A 19,847-nucleotide genomic window follows, 5' to 3' on the forward strand; every position below is an offset into this window, starting at 1 on the left:
CCATTCCTTACACTCAAATTTTAATTTGGGTATGTGTTTCACTGCCTGAGCTTCGGAGTAAGTACCTCTAAGTGAACATGTTATTGCTTCCTCCCCACCCATAGTAAGCACTTCAATAACTTGGTAAGGAGTTAACTTTTAGAAGACAGCACAAGAGTTAAAATTATTTCTTATATTTCTTCATCATAGTAAATAAGATCACAAAATAACCCTCATCCCTTCAGGTTGGGATTTACTAATTGGAATTTTTTTCACTGATGATTGAAGATAATTAAAATGAAGCTAGTATCTGAAGTTCCAAGTAGTGCAGCTAACTTGGAATTCACCACTTTCAACAACACATGAACTGGTTTCATTGAGAAACAATTCTGAAGAATTAAGAGAATTAGGGAGGAAAGTGGCCAAGGTCTTGGCAAGTGCTGGAAGCCATATGTAACCGGGAGTAAAGTTCTCTGTTCTGAGGACTTGATATTACAGTTTTCAAAGAAAACCTGATCTCCATCAACTGTTTCCTAAATGCCTTCGAAAAAACAACTCTGTAATACAATAAATGCTAGATATATTCACTTTGAATTCCTAAAAAACTTGGCAATCACACTTTTGGGTTTAAGATTTTCAAGTACTCAGATTTTTATTTTTTAAACTTTCTTGTGCTTTTTGGAACATTTCACTAATTTTTTTTTTTTTATTTTCTCAGTGAAACTCTGGAACTAGTCTGAGATTTCCTTCTGTCTCACTCCTTCTCTAAACTTCTGAAAACTGGCTTTGGCGTTTATTCTTGAAAAGGTCGCCACAATGGAATAATGGGTACTCTCTAGTTCTCTGAACCACACTGTAGCATCAGGAATTGTTAATCACTCCACTCAGAAGCCAGATGGCCTTAGTTGATTCCAGTTCCCCTGTTTACTAGCAAATGATGTGGGCAGGGCTATTCAGTCATCCTGGCTTTATTATCCTTATATGTGAAATGGGGGTGACAGTAGTGCTAACGCCCCTCTAAAAATATTCTAAAACCAGGCATCATGCCTGCCACACCAGAGATGTTTCAGAGTGCACCCTCTTCTATCACAAGTTACATTTATAGTCAGAAAAAAGAAGTGAAATACAGAAACAATCTGATTGGCTGTGGTCAACATTTGCCATACATAGGCATGATGTAATAGGCTGGCAGCCAGTTACTGGCTGAAGCTTAACTACTGTTGATTGGCTGAGATTCAGGGCTTGGTTGCAAGGGTATACTCTTGGGTTACATCCTGTTTTTAACGCATCAAGCTAGGGTACAGTTCACTATGTATGGAGACTGCTTTGGACCACACTATTTTCACCCAACTCTGAAGACAAGTTTAGTCCAATCTGACAATGTTAATAAGCAGCAATAAACTGTACTCTTAGTACTAAACCTAGACTTCCACACCACTATTCTCTCAGTTTTCCTTACTCTTTGATCCTCCTTCATCCACCCTTTAAATATTCAAGGAATGGGTGTTGTGGTGTAGTTGTTTCTTGGGATGTCCTGCATTACAATTTGGAGTGCTAGTTTTGAGTCCTGGCTATTCCACTTCTGACCCAGCTTCCTGCTAATGTATACTGGAAAGCAGCAGACGATGGCTCAACTGCTTGGACTCCATGCTACCCACAAGGAAAACACAACTAGTTTCAGTTTGGCCCAACCCTGGCTGCTGCAGGCATTTGGGAAGTAAACCAGCAGACGGAAGATCTTTCTCTGCGGCTCTGCCTTTCCAGTAGATGAAAGAAATCAACATTAAACACACACACACACACACACACAGTTACTCCTCAAGATTCCATCCATGGTCCATTGCTTTCTCTTCCCACTTTGGTGGTTTGACACTGAATCAACAGTTCTGCTGGACTGTTCCAACACCGTCAATCAGGACCAAGTCAAAGTCTCTCCAGGCGTTCTCTGAAGTTTTTAGAATCACTCCCCTCAGCACATCTTTTCCCTTACAATAAATTTTGATTACAATTAATGAAATCATTATGTCCTTACATAACCCGTGGTCATACTAAATTCCTCATTCACTTTAAACTGCAATATCTCCTAATTTTTTCCAAATCTGCCTTTTCTGTACCCCTATTATGTTAGCTTAAGCTGCATGCTTCTGAATCCTATTTTTACCCTTCCCAATCTATTCTTCACTCTTCAGCCAGTAATTCAGATGGACTCTAAATTCTAAAATGTCAAAATTTTCATTTATATACTACTGTACATAAAATAGATCCAAGCTATGTGGGGCTCTCTGTTACCTAACCCTTACAAATCTTTCCAGCTTCTACCAATTTCCACCTCAAATGATCAACAGTGGAAAAAAACCATGCTATCCTTGTACCCTGGCATCACTGTTTATTTATATTACAATTATCTATGTTTCTGGCTCTGTCACTTGACATTTCTCAAGGTAGAGAATTTCCTAACTTATCTCTGTATCTCAGTGCAGCACAGCCTGGGATATAACAGGCACTCAGATTTTACAGAACTGAACTGGAAGGATTTTTTCTTTCTGAAGAAATTATAACTCAAGTTAACAAACATAATCATTTCAAGAGATCACGGTTTCCCTAACCAAATTCCTAGGGAACATGTTAACATTTCCATTTCTATCCAACACCTCATTTACATTTACTGAGCAAGAAATGACTTACTGTGGAATTTCTCACATCAACAGTTATGTTTAATGCAACTTCTTTACCAATCACTCATTTGCAGGTCTCTAAAACTATGCAAAGTGAAAAGTAAATTCAAACACTGACATGCATCCATGCTTCAGTGTTCTGAACTCCTGGAATACATTAATGTGCACAAATTCAGAAATGCAGCACTGAACAACAAAAACAACAAAAAACATTGTTTGTTTTATCATAGTCATGCCAGCAAGCAATAAGAGAAACAAGAAAAGCAGGAAAAGAGAAGTCTTAATATAATGGTAGATTCTCTGTAATGCATGTATTTTGTATTTATATAGACTCAATGGCATTGTTAAAAAAATAAATGAACCGAATACAACATTATTTAAAAGGAGAAGGATGGTCAAATAATATACACACTTTTAAAAATCTATTTTCAAAAGTCTGTAACACTGACAAAGTATCCAGAAAGGTAGAATGAGCACAACCTGAAAAAATTTAAGTCTAGTAATATAGGTGATTTGGGCACAGGGACATCAAGTAAGTATATATAGAAATGATTTCAAATGCTCTCCCTTAGCAAGAATTTAACTTTATTCTATGTCTAGCACAGCTGGACACTAGCTTAGTGTAGAATTAGGGCAAGGAATAAAAATGGGAAGCAGCATATCTTTAATAAATTTCATATAGAACACGGACATTCTGTTCTAGGTCCTAGTAGCAAAAGGAAAGAAAGCTTTCATGAAATATCTGTTTAAGAGAGAGAATTTTCAGATTTCATGTCAAAAATTTCCCTCTTGAAGTTTTCTTCAAGAAATTCCCATATCCCCTTCTACGGTAAGTCATTATTTACTCCAAGTTAAGGTTAAGAATGTAAGATCAAAAGATGTGCTACAAAACCCAAGAACTTTAATATAATTAAACTGACTGGTGGCTTGTATCCTACTTTCAGAGAATTTCACCTAAAGAGAAACTTTAGCCTTTTATAGTTTCATCATGGAGGGGAAAATATTTAATGTGAAGCAGAAAATGAGGAAGCAAATTTTACAGCCTATCAAGGGGAAATATATCATTTGCTTTCTTACATGCTGATACCTTAAAAAGCAACTTATTAGTGGTAAAAATAAATTAAAACTGTTTTGTCAAAAGAATGACATGTGTTTGGCAGGTCTATTGTGAGTCAGAGGCTACTAAACAAATTAAAGCAAGTGATAACCTAAAGGTGAACAAGTTCTCACATTTCTCATTTTAAGATATGAAACCTTGAGAATTATTTCTCTAATAAGAAACTCCTACTTACATGTATACTAAGCATAATTATTTAATAGCCTAAAGAGACTAACATTTACAGCGTACAAGACAGAACGTGAAGCTTTAATGAACTTTGGTAAAACATTTTAGAATGGTAAATGTCGGCGAAAAACAAACAGGTGAAGGATCTAAGTAGTCTTTCAATGTAGGTGTTAGTTATCAGAAGAAAAGTCTTGATCTCAATAGCAAGTAGACTGTTTTTAATATTAAAACACGATTTGACTCTTTACTTTAAAAAAGCCCAATTTAGCAGGAGAATAAGAAATAATTTCTTTTTAACAAGCAAGTATTTTCAATTCACTTTCCTTCTGTGAAGTATGGAGAAACAAAACAAAAACCTTGAAAGATTAGGGAAAGAAAACTTATCGTTGCCTAATATGTGGCGCAACAGCTACACCCAGTGGTCAGAGATGAGTAGCCCAGTTTTTCAGCTATAATTTATGAAGTAAATTTGGAAACAGCCACTTTTTAATTTATTTAAGGTTTTAGGAAAAGGGTTACATTCCACTATAAATTTCAGGAAATTCTCAAGAATCTTTGGGAACCCTAGGCTTTAAGCTTGACAGAAGTATCCAGAATAGTTTATTTTGAAGAAGTAGCTAAAATAAAACTCAAACCAGAGAGAGAACTTACAGATACTTTATTGCTCACCTTTCACACACAGCACACCTCCAGCCATTTTCTTTCACAGCTTGACAATGTTTACGTACACAAAAACCCAGCAAGAAGCATCATGTCATGGAGATGTCAGTAAGAGAGAATGTAAAACATCAACTCAGCCAGGCTTTTGTTTTCTGCAGCAATAATAAAGGGCCTCCTGCACTAAGCAAAAATGTTTTACTTCGTAGTGCATTTCCTCCATTATAAAAAAAAAGTCTCCTGCCTAGAGCAAACTAACTTGTATTTGCTGAGCCAGTGGTATTAACTCGTGCATAAAACAAATTTCGGTTTGCTGTTTCTAGCAGATTTCAAGTACAAATAAGGTTGAAGGAGGGACTTGTTTTGGATGGATGCAGGTCAGTTTGAATTGATTTACTCAACTAAATGCCTACCTGTACTATAGGTTCACAACTTAGGTTTGCTTTTATAATCTTTATGGATTTTGGCCGTGTTCAAGGTTTTCAGAGTTGAGCATATGGTACAGTATTCCAACAGAATAAGGCTACTCAATGTGCTATCTGGAGAAGAGCTCATTTAATAGGAACTGACTGAAAAAGTTCTATGGTGAAGCAGATGTGGCACAACATTTCTGAATAAAAAGCCAATCAGGGGCAGAACTGTGTTTGGGAAACAAGCATTAGAATACTTTACATAAAACACATAGAAATTGATTGTTAATGAGGAAGGTAACCTTGTGGTAAACCTTGAAAAAATTCTAGGTGAATCCTCATTTTCAAAACTGTGTAATGAAAATTACTTGTTCAAGTAATTTCTTCAAAAAAGTATGCAAGTACTGACTCTGAAATTAGTATACTGGTCAATCAAAGGCAGGTTTAATTACCTTCTTAAATTCTTTTTTTTTTTTTTTTTAAAGGAGAGATGTCATACGTGTTTGTCAAATAGCATTAGTTAAGTCTATTAAAAAAAAAAAAAACCATAAAAACAAAACGAAGACTCACAAATGCTCACGCCAAGCAAGAATCTGCCCGCCACCTATAATCTTTCATTAATTCCAAATAGATGCTGGATTCAGGATTCTGAAACTAAGTTTCTATTACTTGAGCTCTAGCAAAATGTAAGGTTCTGTAGCCTCAACTAGTGTAATGTCTTCCCTGTCCAAATCCAGAATGATTATACTGATAACCTCCGTGCTGGAAGTGCTGCTCAAACTGACCCCCTTGGTGATAAGTCTGACTACCCCTTCCTCCCCAACCTCCTCCCTGGCCTCCACGACCACCTCTCCCTCCACGACCACCTCTCCCTCCACGACCACCACCTCGATCACCATGGTGTCCACCATCTTGGTACCTATTGTCCTGTTGGTATCCACCACCCTGGTATCCACTTCCTGTATATGAAGACGTTTGGAAGCCACCATAACCACCACCTTGATAGCCACCGCTGTGGCCACCATGATAGCCACCTGGCTGGAAACCTGAATCTCGATAACTACCATCTTGGTAGCTACCTCCTCCTCCACTCCCTCCATCTGTCCAGCCTCCTTGATGCTTATTTCCTCTTCCTCCCCCTCGACCACCGTGGTCATAGCCACCACGTCCACCTCGCCCTCCTCCTTGTTCATGACCTCCTCGTCCTCCGTATGAAGAATGTTCATAACCACCTCTCCCGCCTCCTCGGCCTCCTGCTTGCTGCTGGGGGCCATCTTGCCTTTTCTGCCACGGTGGCATCTCTGGGGGTGGAGGCTCAATTTCATTGGGTCTACCTCCTCTGTCTGGCACCCTGCCCATCAACACCTATGGGATAAGAAAGATATTTTAAGCCACTTTGTTTTATACACAGAAAAAATGTATCAGAAAGAAAATCAAAAGTACTCTAATCACCTTATTGATGGCACAGGCAGTCTTTTCTCTAATAGAGCCACTGCTTGTCCTTAAAATCTTTGACAAATCTTGTCTTGCAGCCAAAAGATGTGCAACAGAAATTGTACTTTTAGGCGATAAGACTGAACGTTTTGGCTGGTAAACCTTGGCTAGTTTTTCTGTCTGACTCTGTTGAAAGAAAAGTGTTCAAAGACAAGGTCAATTTTCAAAATGATACAAGGAATACACTTGTGTTAAAACCATTTCAATAATGTTACTTTTGTAGAATTATGTTTTACATTATTTTTTCATTTATTTGAGAGGGAGAGAGGAAGTGAGAGGGAGAGAGAGAGAAAACAAGAGAATTCCCATCAAATGCTTTCCTGAAATGCTCACAATGGCCCCAGGGCTGACCTGCAGCCAGAGCCAGAAGCACAGAAAGAAATCCAGGTCTCCCATGTGGACAGTGTGGATCCAATTACTGTTGCCTACTATGGTCTGCTTTGGCAAGAAGCTGGAGTCACGAGCCAGAGCTGGGAATCAAACACAGGTACTCCAATATGGATGTGGGCACCTTCTGCTAAGCTAAATATCTGCCCCAATAATTTTGCTTTTTAATTTTCCCATCTTTCGTTTCTACTAGGTAGAAAATATCTACTAAAATATCCAAGACTTTTACCAGGGTTATCTCATGTAAGCTGAAATAAATTAAGTTTCACCAGATTCTCCAATTCTATACAAACACACCGTAATATCTGGGCCAAGTGCTGTGGCACAGTGGGTTAAGCCACCATCTCCAGTGCTAGCGTCCCATATGGGCGCCGGTTTGAGTCCTGGCTATTCAGTTTCCAATCTAGCTTTCTGCTAATGTGCCAGAGAAAGCAGCAGAGGATGGCCCAAGTCCTTGAGCCACTGTAACCATGTGGGAGACCTGGAAGAAGCTCCTGGATCCTGGCTTCCACCTGGCCTAGCCTTGGCTGTTGCAGCCATTTTGGAAGTGAACCAGAGGATGGAAAATCTGTCTCTCCTCTCTCTCTCTTTGTAACTCTAACTTTCAAATAGGTAAATAAATCTTAAAAAATAAAATTGGGGCCACATTTGGTCCATTGTAAACTCAAATTATTTCTAACTTAAATTAGCAAATTAGCTAGCTAGCTTAAAGTACATAATTTGAAGACAAATTATTATTTTGGTAATTTTCAGATTAGTAACTTTCTCTTTTATCTCCCAGAAAGGATTATAAGAGTCATTTTTGTTGAAAAGTAATTCAAAATTGAAAAATTTTCATTATTTCCAAACAGCTGAAAGAATTACTAGCTGGCAATTCACTAAGGAAAAATTCCTGTGTGTTTCCTATGTACTTCTCTTGTAGTTTCCACTGTATCTAAACTGTTTAGATGTTTAGGGAGCATGTCTATAAATCCCCTGTTCTTTTTTTTTTAAAAAAAAAAAGATTTATTTATTTGAAAGTCAGAGTTACACAGAGAGAGAAGGAGAGGCAGAGAGAGAGAGAGAGAGAGAGGTAGGTAGGTAGGTAGGTCTTCTATCCGCTGGTTCACTCCCCAATTGGCTGCAACAGCTGGAGTTGCGCCAATCCAAAGTCAGGAGCCAGGAACTTCTTCGGGTCTCTCATGCAGGGGCAGGGGCCCAGGGACTTGGGCCATCTTCTGCTGCTTTCCCAGGCCATAGCAGAGAGCTGGACTGGCAGTGGAGCAGTCCGACTTGAACCTGCACTCATATGAGATATCGGCACTGCAGGCTGGAGCTTTAACCTGCCGCACCCGGCGCCAGCCCTCCTGTTCTTTTAAATTATTTAATGTGTACCTTAGCTCTGTCAGACCAGCCAAAGGACTGCACAGTGACATCCAAACGTTTTATCAGCAGCTTTCTCCGGACTTCATATTCATTGGCTATGGCTTGGTTAATTGCTTCTATTTTTTCCTGAAGAAAAATTTAAAAGATCAGTTAGCATTTAAATCTGTTTGATCTTCTGTTCTGAAGGAGCAGAAATTGCATCTGTTTCTTTTGTAATGGCAACTCCAGCACTTAACACACATAGTTCCTTCCACACAATACATCAAGAGTCAATGAAATGATAGGCAAAAAATACTGTCTCTAAGAATATGCAAAGTATAAAATCCCTTATTATAAATAATTCGACTTCCCATGATGCATCGTGTGAAGCTCAGCCCAATAAAGTTTCTGGCTTGAAAGCAATCCATTTGGCAATGAGAAACATGTATCACATGGAACTTTGCTTTATTTAATCAGCTGTGTAAAGTATTTACAAATTATGAGAAAAGTGCTTCTAACTTTATGCAAATAAAATTAATCTGCATAAAAAGAGTCACAAAAATGATTCTAAGGATATACACTAAGGAAATGACATTATCAGAAAACGCATTTTTAAAAAGTACAAGATATAAAGTGTTGACATAATGATGAAGAAATGGATGGATGGCTCCTCACAAAGCTAACTCAGGATGGTTGCTACTCACCCAGTGGGCTGGTCCCATTGGTTTCTTCAGTAAAGGCTTTCCCACGTGATTAGGTGGAACTTTTGCTAATGTTTCCTTTAACTGACACAAAGACATAAATAGGTGAATAAAAAATAAAAAGTAAAAATATATTCTCCTCATCTTCCCAATTCCTATCACATCTTGCCATCAAAAGAAGATTCCTGACAGAGGCAAAGGTGGACGATGTTTTGAAATGCAAATGTAATGGACAAGACCCACAAGATAAACACACTCACTTGTCCCACTCCTCTCGTGCCTATAAGGAGCATGAGTCCTTCACTGCACCTAGGACAGTGCCTGACAACAGCAGGCACTCAATGAGCATTTGCTGTACAGATGAATGAACACACAGGAAAATAAGGACTATGGATACACTGCTGCTCCCCTGTAGAGTTCAGCCAAATGTGGGCATCATGGCATCTATCTACCCCACAAAACAAATGTACCAATTCTTAGAAACCAGAAGATACGCATATAGGGAGTAACTCTGTTATACCATTCTCTTCTGCACATTAACTGTTTGTTACAATGGCTTGATCCTAATCAATTATATAATATTAACTGTGTGGTATAAAAATATAACACTAATTTATTTTCAGGTAGTAGATTATGTTAGCATCAACAAAGCTAGTTTGCCAATTGAAACAGACCCAAAGCGACTGGATTAAGAAAAAAAAAAACGTTAACATTCTTTTCTGTCCAGTCAATGGCCGGTAACATTTAATGATAAATAACTGCATCCAAGTTCAATGATAAAATACATTTTAAAAAGGACTTGAATCTTAATTCTTTTTGCATTGTATCTAGCTTACTTCAGCTTAGAAACCAAAGTGTAAAACTTCCTCTTGAAAAAGAAACATGTTAATATGCTTTAATAAAATTAAAATACTAATTTCTCTTTAAGGCATCTAGGATTTAAAACCCCAAACTCATTTAGTAACAATTACTTAATAATATGTACATTAGATTCCCATTAAGAGAAATTAACTTAATGTTTCATTTCAAACAAATGTAGGACTATGCCTTTAATACACTACAATCTGGTACTAAAGGTCTTACTTTTTTTTCAATCCCGCTGAAGAATTGGAACATAGTTATATTGGCTGGAGGTTTGGACATTCCTAGAGCAATACATATGCCTTTCAACTCTTGAAAGACCTCACTACCGCCTCCTTCTTGAGCTTTTTTTGGAGGAGCATTCACACAGAGCATTCTGGCAGCTTCTAGTTCTGAGATGAGGTATGCTGAAGTAAACAAAATAAGATTTCAAAATGAGATACAGCTATAGTTAATAGTCATAAGTCTGGAGTCACAACTCTATAGATCTAATGATATGTAACTTTTAAAGCTGCAAGAATGGATAAAACCAAGAAAGGAAAACCATTTTTACCTGCAAATGACATAACATACAAACTGGTCAGTAATTCAGGTGTTTAACCAATATATAATGTTTAAAGGTCAATTTAAAAATAAGCCATTCAAGGATGATCACACCTAAAAATTTGGATCCTAGCATTACACTATTAAGGAACCTCCAGAACAGGGGTTGGCATCTGTTAAAAAGTTTGCAAGAGATGGCAGGTTACCAATTTTTAGTGATAGATAAAATTTCTTTTTTTTAACCTTCTCACCACTTATGAGTGCCAGTGATACAACTACCTTGCTCTCTTGTCTCCCAATAATTAGGAAACCTGTATAGAATTGTTGTGAAATAACCTTTTTTTTTTTTGGGGGGGGGGGAGCGCGGAAGTCAAAGTTTAATTATAGGAGAAATGGAAAAGCACTGAACTCCCCGAAGTCCATTTTCTATAATCTCCAGAATCCTTTAACAACCCTGTGCAAATTCGAAGAAAGCCCTCTTCCATTTGTATTCATCTCAGGGCTCCCTTTCCCTCATCCTACTCCCCTCTAAACAACAAGACCTTCCAATCAAAATTTTTGCAGAGTCTCCCTAGTGTATCATCCCCTTGTGTGTTGGTTTCAACTGGGTATAATGAGGGCTGCAATCTGCTTCAGGTATTTCAGTTGCAGGCATAAATATTCAATCCCATTCCTTCAACCTTCCTAAGGACATTTCAATTTTTATGATTAATACTCATTTGAATCTCAGAATTTCAGGTTATGTGACAAAGCAAGGTCCTCCTAACATCTGAAGAAGGTATTTTTTGGGGAAAAAACAAAATATTTTCTAGGCTCTTAAGTCCTATTAAAAACACAACAGAATGATCAGCTTGAATATGTCATTTACTACATCCAAGGCGTAATGCTAGAAGCATAGGGCCATAATTTTGGCAAACACTTTCTGAAAAGCTGCCAACTCCTATTCTAAAACAATAAACACAGCTAAGTTTCTGCAAAGGTCACTCTAAATGGGTTTGATAAAAATCATAATGTGTTCCACATAGCAAACTGTACTTAAGAGTTAAAACAACAAAACATTAAAACCTCACTGTTAGGAAAATAATCACAACTTTTATAAACAAGGTTTCGCTAGAACACTGCCACAACTCATCCATTTATACACTGTCTCTGGCTGCTTCATGCTATGACATCAGGGCTGAGTACATGTGAGAGCTAAGATCCACAAAGTCAAAGGTATTTACTATCTGGCCCTTTAAGAAGACATTTGCCAACCCTTGTTCTAGAAAATCTTATTTTACGATTTAATAAATTGGTTCTCTAAATTCAGAACAACACAATCCAAGCATTCACAAAATCAGTTCACCGATATAATTACCATAAAAAATTTTCTAACTGTAATTGATGTATTCAAAAAGGCACTGGAGAAAGTAAAAAACAAACAAAAAGATTATTGCTACTGATGATCTAGTTGGGAATAAAGAATATATGTAAAAACAAATATAGATGAATAGTTTACATATCAGGAACTCAGATATTTGACTTAACTTACCTAAGGGAAATAATCTGAGAATCGTAACAGGCCAATGAATAGCCAAAGGGGTCCTTAAACTGATATGAGTTTTTCTGCCACTTATTCAAAGACTGTTCTAAATACTATTCTAACAGCTCTAATGAGTTTGACTTGTTTTTTTCTTCCCAAATACAATGTGATGATAAAAGATTCAAATAAGTGAGAAAAGGATGCTAGAAAGAAGTAAAATTATAGCGTTAAAATGTTATAACTGATACCTGAACAGATGAGAAATATTTACACAGAGCATGTAGAAATGAGCAAACGTACATAAATACTAAAACAAAACAGAGGTTTCAGACTATGGGGAATATTTGTGAAAGGGGAAACAGTGGAAGCAAAGAGAGAGAATAGGGAAATAGTGTGTATGGATGGATGTATGACGAATTTTAAAAGTGAGTAACCTTTAGTTGGTTTAGTCATTTAGTTGAGGAGCAAACAGTTGTATATTCTTGAAAAGCTTTTGAGGTGATAGCACATTAACATATAGTCTATAATTATGACCCTGAGTCCAAAATAAGGGTCACTGCAGTCTGCTTAAAGAAACAGGAAAGAGTTAAAACCATTTCATAAATATTTACATTCAAAGTGGTCTTCATGAGCATCAGTGCTAAACAGGGTAACCTCTGAGCTTTTTGGAAGAATTAGCTACTCAGGGTCGTTACTAAGCATCTCACATACCTGTTATTTTCCTAGATAGAGAACACATTCTAATTGCCAAATGTTATTGGTTATGGATAAACAATGCTAGAAAGGAGGAATTAATTGAGTACACTGTTGTTGAACCAGTTATAGAAATTATACAATTTAAAAGATACTGTATGAATGTATAAATTATATGCAGCAACATCAATATATAAAGCAATATTTAACTTTAGGTTTACACGCTCACAATATCAATCATGTGATAAAGGGGAAGTTAAGAAAATGATTTTGTCATAACTTAGTGCCTAAGCATAATGGCTATGAACACATTTTTTTTTAAACGTAAACTTCAAAGCCAGAGTTGTGTTATTTTGGAAACCACAGTACAGCTGTAAAGACAAAACATTACAAAAAATTCTCTGAATTGTGCTTGTCTCAAAGACAACTATTAATCAATGGTTAATCTAACTGCTTTTCAGAACACAACAAAAATTCTGAGTTAAGACTATGGGGCCCTCTGGTCCCTCCTGCCATTGCTGGAAGCTAGGTGACCACCTGGCCCAACCATAGGTGTCAGCTCCACCCCCATCCTAATGGGATCTACTGCTCCTACTTCCCTGCTGGCCCTTGGCAAAGGTTTAAGAGGACCTGCTCCAGAATACATGCTCTCTTGATCTCTCTCTCTTACACTATCCTCCTCTCTCTTACCCTCTCACCCTCTTTCCCCTGGCCTGTTGGGCTTCCCCCACCCGACAACAAACCTTTCTTCTTAAAAAAAAAAAAAAAAAAAAAAAAAGATTATGGGGCTGGCGCTGTGGCAGTGGGTAAAACTGCCGCCTGCAGTGCCAGCATCCCATATGGGCACTGGTTCGAGTCCAGGCTGCTCGACTTCCAATCCAACTCCCTGCTAATGGCCTGGGAAAGCAGTGAAGATGGCCCAAGTCCTTGGGCCCGTGCACCTGCGTGGGAGACCCAGAAGAATCTCCTGGCTCTTGGCATCGGATTGGCACAGCTCTGGCCATTGTGGCTATCTGGGGAGTGAACTAGCGGATGGAAGACTTCTCTCTCTCTCTCTTTGCCTCTGCTCTCTGTAACTCTAACTTTCAAATAAATACATCTTTTAAAAGTACAGGAATGGTTCAAGTAGTATTACAGAATATTTAAAAATAAAGTCAAAGCCCCCAAACCATGAAGAAATATTAAGACAAAATACTTTAAATAATTAACATTAACTGTTATCTAATGAATGCTTATGCTACTCAAAGCAATTAATTTCTAAAAAAACCCCAGTTTATTTTCCATATTTCCATATTCTCTTCCCAGTTTATTTTAAAATGTGCTTCTAGTGTAGAATGCAAAAGTTAAATGATCATACATCTGAACAGCCCTCCAGCACTACCACTGATTATAGCAAGTGAAGCATAATGGCCAGAGAACCATCAAAGTTGAAATGGTGAGAGCATCAGTTATAAACTCAACAGTGCCACCAGTGCAGATGCCTACGATCAGCTCCTAAACTGGAAATTTAACAAAGTATTGTTTAAAATAAATAAATTTTGAATTAAATCCGTAATGAAGAAACAACAACAAAAACTCAAGAACCAGTTTATTAGTAATGGAAAACATAAACAGAAAATAATAGCTACATTCTAGTAGCCATGAACTTACTGAGCAAAAGGAGGCAGTTCTTCTGCACGAGAAGGCGCTTGGTCACATCCCCAGATGTCAGTGAGAGATATGGGCAGTTCATCTCCCCAAGTAGCCCACTCACCTCAAGCTGGAATTCTTCAGCTTCACTTGGACCTTGTAAGAATTAAAATAATGTTATTTATAATACTGATCTGTTTTTTCCATTGTCATAATTATTACATATAAATTGAAATTTTTAATAAGTTTTCCCTAGTTGAGCTCCTTTTCCTTTTTCATATCACTGCATATTTTTTTTAAGGTTTATTTATTTGAAAGGCTCAGGAACAGAGGGAGGAGAGGGAGAAGGAAAAGGACAGTGAAAGTGAAGAGTGAGATCTTGCATCTGCTGGTTCACACCCCAAATGGCCAGAACAGCCAGGACAAAGTCAGGCTGAAGCTAAGAGCCAGGAACTCTATCTGGTCCCCCGTGTGGGTGGCAAGGCCCTAAGTGTCTGGATCACCTTCTGCTGCCTTCCCAGGTGCATTAGTGGGAAGTCGGAATGGAGGCAGTATAGCTGTGACTTGAACCAGCACGCTCTATGGGATGCTGATATGGCAAGTGGTAGCTTAACCTACAGTGCCACAACATAGGCTGCACATTTTGTTTCTTAAACAGTGTTCAATAGTTTATTCTCTAGAGAATCATTAATGGCTCCCTAATCTCTATATCATCGACTTTTTTCTGTCTTTAAGAGATTCTCATGGCTGCTCCTGTTGATCATTCCTCACACATCCAGTTGTAGCTACCTACCTACCAGCTTCAGATAATCTATTTGTGCCAGGCCAGGCTCCTCATTGTCCTAAGAACAGCCAGTCTCAGTCTCATTTCTACTCTCATGCCTTCACTTAAGTTATTCCCTGTGACTGATGTGCCCTCTACTCTCTTCTCTGGCAAATTCTATCCACACATCAAAGCCCAATGGTCTTGCTCCTCAATGAAACTTTCCTAAGTACTTTTGCATTCATTAATGTAATTCCCCTGTGAACTATATAAAAAAAAAGGCATTTAATTACTTTATCTCCAGTGATTTCATCTGTGGCTAATATTACCCATTAGACCAAATTCAAAGATAGTAAAGATGACTTACAGTTCTGCATTGCTGTAACATGCAATATAGAATTCATTGGGTGAACCATGGAAAACACAAAGCTCTTTCTTCCTTTCTAATCTGACTGTTCTCTATTCAGTATCATAAAGGGATATAAATGAACAACTTTGAGAGGCAGCTGACCTAAGTCCTTCTTGTAAAATAAAGACTACTGGGGCTTGTGTTGTGGAGCAGCAGGTTAAGCTGCCCCCATATGGAAGTGCTGGTTTGAGTCCCAGCTGCTCTGCTTCGGATTCAGCTCCCTGCTAATGCACCTCTGAAAGCAGCAGAAGATCCAAGTATGTAGGCCCCTGCCACCCACATGGGAAATGGGGATGGAGTTTCTGGCTCCTGGCTTCGGCCTGCAGCAGCGCCAGCCATTTGGGAAGTTAACCGGAGGATGGAAGATCTCTATCACTCTAACTTTCAAATAAATGAATCTATTAAAAAAATCCAAAGAATCATCAGTCTTTGCAAACTGTCATCTGTGAACCCTGGAGTTCCACAGAGCTCCTTCAGAGGCAGGTTGGACAGACGAGGAGAGGTGTGTAAAAGGTATGTTCTCTCTCTACACGTTTTATGCTTTATATGTTGGCTTCTACATAACATTTCATTTGCGCGAAGTGGCTCCAGGTTAAAAATAGTTATCACCTAGCCTAGGTGTTTCCAAAGGTTCCTAGAAGCTTTGAAATGGTACAACAGGAGGCAGTCCAGCAACCAAGGGCATGAGCAATGGCTCCAAAACTTAACCCCTGGGGTTGAATCCAGTTCTAGCTCTAACTACTACAGGTTGTGTGACTCTAGACAATGTATTTAACTTCTTTGGGGCTTTCTTGTTTAATATATAAGAGTAATAAAACCTGCCTCACAGGGCTGTCCAGAAGTTTATAAATGGACTGACATAAGTAAAGTGCTTAGAAGGCAGTGAGTTCTCAATAAATATAAGCTGCTGCTTTCACTATTCTTACACCATATGCTCCTTAATAATTAGAACTGAAGGCAACTATCATGGACACACTGAATATACTAACATATAAGACAGTGAGCTCTTCAAAATCTGATTATGTGGGACAAGGGGATTATGTATCCAGTTCTCTTAAAGGATGGGTTAACAGGTGGACATTTTTCTTTGTCTCCTATTATGGGTTTTACCTATGGCAAGGAGAACCAGCTGGTGGAGTGTCAGATTCCAAGCTTTCATTTCTTTTGTGGAGTTGTCAAACTGTGGCTAAAGCCATAACAAAATTGGGAAATATGAAATAGCTCTCAGCCCCATAAATGTGATCATGCTGGATTTGGTTGTGATCTGTCTAATGATACGGTCCTTTGATAAAGAAAGCTTCTTTCTTCTCACATAGAACAGAATTAAAATGTGTTTAACTTACATGCTATAGGGTTGCATAATCTGTTAGACCTAAAAGAAATACATTCTAATTTCCACTTTTAGTTACCAGTATAGGATCTCACAATTCAGTTTACAAAAAATAGAAAGTTTGTACATTCTATACTTATAATCTCCATTTTTCTGTATCTCTTTTTAGTCTCCACAAGTTCCTAACAGTTATATGACTATATTCTGGTTTTTACACTTCTGGATCACTTTACCTCTAAAAACAATAAACGAGAGAAAAGTATCTTGACTCTTCTACAAAATTTTTCTTTACATTTACAAAAAACCTGAAATTTCAGCATTAGTACTAATAACTAGACAATATCATGATCTTATTTTTACATTTTGCACCTTCAAGTGAATGTTTACTTACTGTTAGTTGCTTGTACATTTTCCTCCAGTTTACAGAGCACTCGTAATTCAGACACCAGCCAAGCACAGAGTTTGGTAAACTCAGGGGAACTGGCTCCAGCAGAGACTGCCTGAGACAGAGCGCCATCATCCAACAATGGGCCCTTGTAACTGGTGAATAAGAAGTTATACTTCAGAAGAATATAAAGTCATACCTAATATATTACAGATAAAAATACATGTATGCATTCTTTATGCAATTAAGCAATATTTCAATAAAGATAATTTATGATGACCAATGTATACATTTGCACATGTAAAAACTTACACTGAACCATTCAAACTTACACTGAACCATTCAAAAAATAAACAAAGATAAATGACAACTGCATTTCTATCCTTCAAAATATATGTGAATATTGGACAGAATCACATACACTACTAAATTATACCAACTTCTCTGCATTCACTTTATTGTACAATAAAGTAACTGAATTGAGTATTAATACTACGTTAATAAATGATAGCTATTATATATCTTACCATTTCAGAAATAGAACTTAGGTTATCTTTTGTAGAAAAATTTTTGCAGAAATAAAATAGGTTAGGTTTTTAATGACTTCCTTTAAAAATCTTTCCAATTAATCATTAATTTTTCTACATTTAGTGAGTGTTAAGAGAAGACATAATCATATGATTGAAATGTCAAGATTAATTGAATAATTGTTGGCCACCTGATGAACTGTACATCTGAATCCTAATTCTCTGTGATTCCAATGCACTTTTAAAACATCAAACATTCATGGCAGTAATAATTAACTCCAATCACCTACGTTAAGATTCTATCACTCCTGTTGAAGAGCAGTGTTTTTTTCTTCATACTATTTGGTGAACTCTTTACTTAGTGTAGGGTTAATCTCATGAGTATAAAGTAAACCGAAAATAGATCTTTGTAAAAATTAAGAGTGGGAATAGGAGAGGGAGGAGGAACAGTGGTGTGAGCACGGGTGGAGGAAGGGTAGGGTGGTATCACTATGTTCCTGAATCTGTCTATATTAAATACATGAAATTTGTATACCTTAAGTAAAAATTAAAAAACAAATATTCTATCATTCAAAATAACCTTAACACGCATAATGGTACTTCTCTAAAAGATAGGTTTATTTTACTGCAAACATTTTTTGAAATCATGCATTTTCCATGAGCTTTTTGTATACTGGTCAGATTTTATATTCTTTTGTATGAAATACTGTTAAGAAAGTTACAAAAGAGACCTTCCTTGGTGCTCCTCACAGTATATTATTTTCATAGTTTTCTGTGAACCTCTCTTTCACCTCACCCTGTACCCTTAAGCACCCAGCACGACACAGGCATAAGGGCAAGGGTTCATCACAAATGTCTTCTGGATGACTGGTTACAGGTGAGGGAGCAACTCGGTTTGAGATGTCCACATACAAGGGACTATTTTCCTCACATCCCAAGTCCAGTATATTCAGGAAAGCTTAAGTTTCAAGGAAGAGAACAATGGTAATCCATTTTGACAAATAAGGATGATTAATAGGTCCATTTCCTTTCCTAAAAACTTCTACCAGGACAGAAAGTAATTTAAATTAGAGGACTTTGGGAACGCTGTTTCCTTTCCTAAAAAGGGGTTTCTATAAAAGGGCTGCACATCATTGGAAAGCCTAAGGCAAAGTTTTGACTAAAGAGCTCTTACTTATAACACAACTAGCTAAACCAGTACTTTTTTTTTTTTTTTTTACACCAAACTTATAGGCAAATAGTTAATCATACAATTTGTGTCTAGAACCTCATTTAGCCCAAGAGGTCCTAAGTTCTCAAATTTAATACAGTACATTTGATCCGGGTGACCCAGTGAGATAAGCCCTATTTCCAACTTCTAGATATTAATGAATTATGGTTGGGTAACTGTCAGATGCAGTTTTGCATGTTTTTTTTTTTTTTTTTTTTTTTTGCATGTTTGCAAAACAAACATGTTGATTCTTAGTGGGTAAAGATGAAGTGGCTAATGGTGCTCCACGGAGACAGGGTGTCAGAAAATCACCAGGAGCTGCCTGCCAGTGGATCCCAGCGAGGTGGTGCCAGGTTAGGTGCCCAAGTAAGCAGGCTAGCGGAACGGATGCAGCGTCCAGACATGTGGCTTGGGCAAGCCTGGCTGCACGCAGAGATGACTGAGCAAAGGAGAATTTTTAAAAGAAGCAGGGTGGGGGAGCACGGGCAGAACAGGCAATTTGGAGGACGAGCATGAAGACAGAGAATCTACTCTTGAGCGGGTACAGCAGGAGGATAAGGAGCAAGAGAAGAAACTCGGGGGGTGGGGGTGGCGAGACCGAGTCCAGACAATGACACGCATGACTGACAAATGCCGCGGGGTAACTCGACTGCAGGGAGCACAGGGCAGGCCTAGGGGCGTTGGTGCTGCGGGGCCCTGAGCCATCAGGACAGAGGCGGACTCGGCGCTGGGGTACTGGGGCTATTGGAAAGCCACAGCAAGAGCCACGGGGTGCGGCGTGGAGAGGCAGGTGTCTCACTGGGGCGCAGGGGTGTTCCCCGGGGACCGACAGTGTGAGGCTCGGGGGACCCGTGCCCTGGCAGTCTTACCCTAGGTCTTCCAACGACTCCAAGATGTCAGTCTCCATGAGGTCACACTCCATGCTACTGTGGTATTCAAATTTCCGAGTCGTCAGGCTCCCCTCTTCGCCGGCAACGCGTACCCTCGCGCATGCGCTCTCTCCCCGGAACTTCCAAATCGACAGCTGGCGCCTCAGCGCCTGC

The 19,847-nt window shown here is 38.3% G+C and overlaps 1 protein-coding gene across 1 annotated transcript; it reads right to left on the bottom strand.

The window, feature by feature from the left end:
- Positions 1–4,582: 4,582 nt before the first annotated feature.
- Positions 4,583–19,836, bottom strand: FAM98A (family with sequence similarity 98 member A). The gene is made up of 8 exons (XM_062209244.1): positions 19,674–19,836; positions 17,074–17,222; positions 14,202–14,336; positions 10,016–10,200; positions 8,936–9,016; positions 8,262–8,378; positions 6,459–6,626; positions 4,583–6,371 (listed from the first exon to the last, which is right to left on the bottom strand). The coding sequence occupies exons 1-8, from the start codon at positions 19,724–19,726 to the stop codon at positions 5,709–5,711; spliced, it is 1,551 nt and encodes a 516-aa protein (XP_062065228.1). The 5' UTR covers positions 19,727–19,836; the 3' UTR covers positions 4,583–5,708.
- Between the last annotated feature and the right edge of the window lie 11 nt (positions 19,837–19,847).

Source organism: Lepus europaeus, chromosome 13, assembly GCF_033115175.1.
Source record: "Lepus europaeus isolate LE1 chromosome 13, mLepTim1.pri, whole genome shotgun sequence".
NCBI classification, from domain to species: Eukaryota; Metazoa; Chordata; class Mammalia; order Lagomorpha; family Leporidae; genus Lepus; species Lepus europaeus.

Bases quoted from the DNA above. Each gene is read 5' to 3' on its own strand.
- FAM98A (XM_062209244.1), bottom strand. From the start codon at position 19,726: ATGGAGTGTGACCTCATGGAGACTGACATCTTGGAGTCGTTGGAAGAC. The intron at 9,017-10,015 runs GTAAGACCTTTA...TCTTTGTGTCAG, and splicing joins TCAGCGGGATTGAAAAAAAA to TTAAAGGAAACATTAGCAAA. The intron at 6,627-8,261 runs GTACACATTAAA...TTCTTTCAACAG, and splicing joins GCTGGTCTGACAGAGCTAAG to AGTCAGACAGAAAAACTAGC.